Source organism: Gossypium hirsutum, chromosome A04, assembly GCF_007990345.1.
Source record: "Gossypium hirsutum isolate 1008001.06 chromosome A04, Gossypium_hirsutum_v2.1, whole genome shotgun sequence".
NCBI lineage: Eukaryota > Viridiplantae > Streptophyta > Magnoliopsida > Malvales > Malvaceae > Gossypium > Gossypium hirsutum.
Genome location: NC_053427.1, coordinates 1,712,457 through 1,714,308, shown reverse-complemented (window position 1 = coordinate 1,714,308; position 1,852 = coordinate 1,712,457). Strand labels below are relative to the sequence as shown.

The following is a 1,852-nucleotide window of genomic DNA, read 5'->3' as shown; positions in this document are numbered from 1 at the left end:
TATTATTTGAATAGGTGGACCAATGACGCGAGCCATGTGGGTATATCAAATGAACTTCAAGTTCAAGATATTTGATTACTGTTAGATCAGCGACCAGAACCCAATGTTAGTTTAAGAATTTTTCAGTTACATAATAATTACATAAGGATTTGACTTTCATTATTAGGTACGTAATGAAATTTATAATTTTGTATTGCAGTTTGGATGGATGTCATACTCTAATCTGAGAATTGAAGAATGCATCCCGACTGAATTTTTGATGAATCATAATATTTGGCATGTCAGAGTGTCGTTGATTGTTTATACAACAGTTTAGATGCATGGATCTGATTGAATGATTTGCCCATTTAACTTTGTACAAAATATTCCGCCCTCACCTCAGAACCTCAATAAACTTCACAAGATTGACTTGCAGGAAAAAACTGATGAAGATTGATTTAGATTCCATGCCAAGTATATGAACTTGTGGGCACATAGGTATAATTTTCTACCTATAAACCAACAAATTGTTGTCGGCCCTCACCTCATAACAATATATCTCTCTAAATAACAATATCTTCTAACAACCACCAAAATCATAAACTATTTACTCAAATTCTTAATGAAAACACAATTTTCTAACCAAATGCTCAAAGTACTATTCAAAACCCAATTTTGTAAAAATTCTAAAAAAATTTAAAAAATGATTAATTAAAAATTATAAAATTCATAATGCCAAAAAATAAATTTATAATTTTTATGATTTTTCTAAATAATTTAATATTTTTCAAATTTGTAATATATACCAATAAATTTATTTATACGACATATATCATCTTTATTCATTCCCACGCATAAAATAACTTACAAGGGGTTGATTTGGTAGAAACTTTTACTAATTTTTTTGAGCTTACGGCAAAGCTTCCAATCAAAACCTCACAACAAGCAGACGTGGTAGCGTTGAACATTGATGGTATACGTTAAAAAAGTCAAAGAAATGCATGGGAAAACTTTTATGAACCCTAAAGATACGTGAGTTGTGACAGCAAAAAATCATTGCAAATTGCCGAAAAGAAAACATGCAAATGAAAGTCCATGCAATTTGGATTCTGAATCATAAAAGCAAGTGATGAGAGAGTTGAGTGGATGCTTTTAAGACCTCACCTGTGCTGCCCAACCTTCTTTCATGCATCATGCATGGCTTCATATATTTTTTTGCTATATAAACCTTCCTTCGGGTGCTCACTTCTTCATACTATTCATCTTTTTAAGTGTTATATATATAGATTATATAAGCATTCAAAAAATGGTGTGCTATAAGCTTCTTGTTGTTTTGTTTGTTGGTGCATTTGTGATTTGCAGTAGTACTAGTAGTAGTGCCAGGATGCCTACGGGTGGGTTTGAAGATGAGAAAACACTGTTTCATCGTCGTCCGAGATTCGGTGGTGGTTTAGGAGGTGGAGATGGATTTGGTGGGGGTGCTGGTGCTGGAAGTGGTGGTGGATTAGGTGGAGGATTTGGAGGTGGAATAGGTGGGGGTGCTGGATTTGGGTTTGGAGCTGGTGGTGGGTTCGTTGGTGGTGGTGGAGCTGGTGCCGGTAATGGGTTTGGTGGAGGAGCTGGCGGAGGTAGTGGGTTAGGAGGTTTCCCTTGAAGTCATGCAGAAAATCGTTCTAAAACATATTATATTCTAATAACCTTATAAGTATTACAATAAGTTTAATTATTCAACAATCATAATTGTATTTTATTTTTGGTAATGTTTGAGCTCGATCTCAAGCAATTTCGTACAAATTTAAATTATAAAAAAATAAATATATTTTTATTTTATTACATAAATTGACATTTTCGTCCTATTATTGTCAATGCTAAA

General features: G+C 33.4%; 1 protein-coding gene across 1 annotated transcript; it reads left to right on the top strand.

Annotated features, from left to right (window-relative positions):
• Positions 1–1,285: 1,285 nt before the first annotated feature.
• LOC107932734 (glycine-rich protein 5) lies at positions 1,286–1,633 on the top strand. Its single transcript, XM_016864820.1, has one exon. It carries the CDS (start codon positions 1,286–1,288, stop codon positions 1,631–1,633), a length of 348 nt encoding a protein of 115 aa, XP_016720309.1.
• The last annotated feature ends 219 nt before the right edge of the window (positions 1,634–1,852 follow it).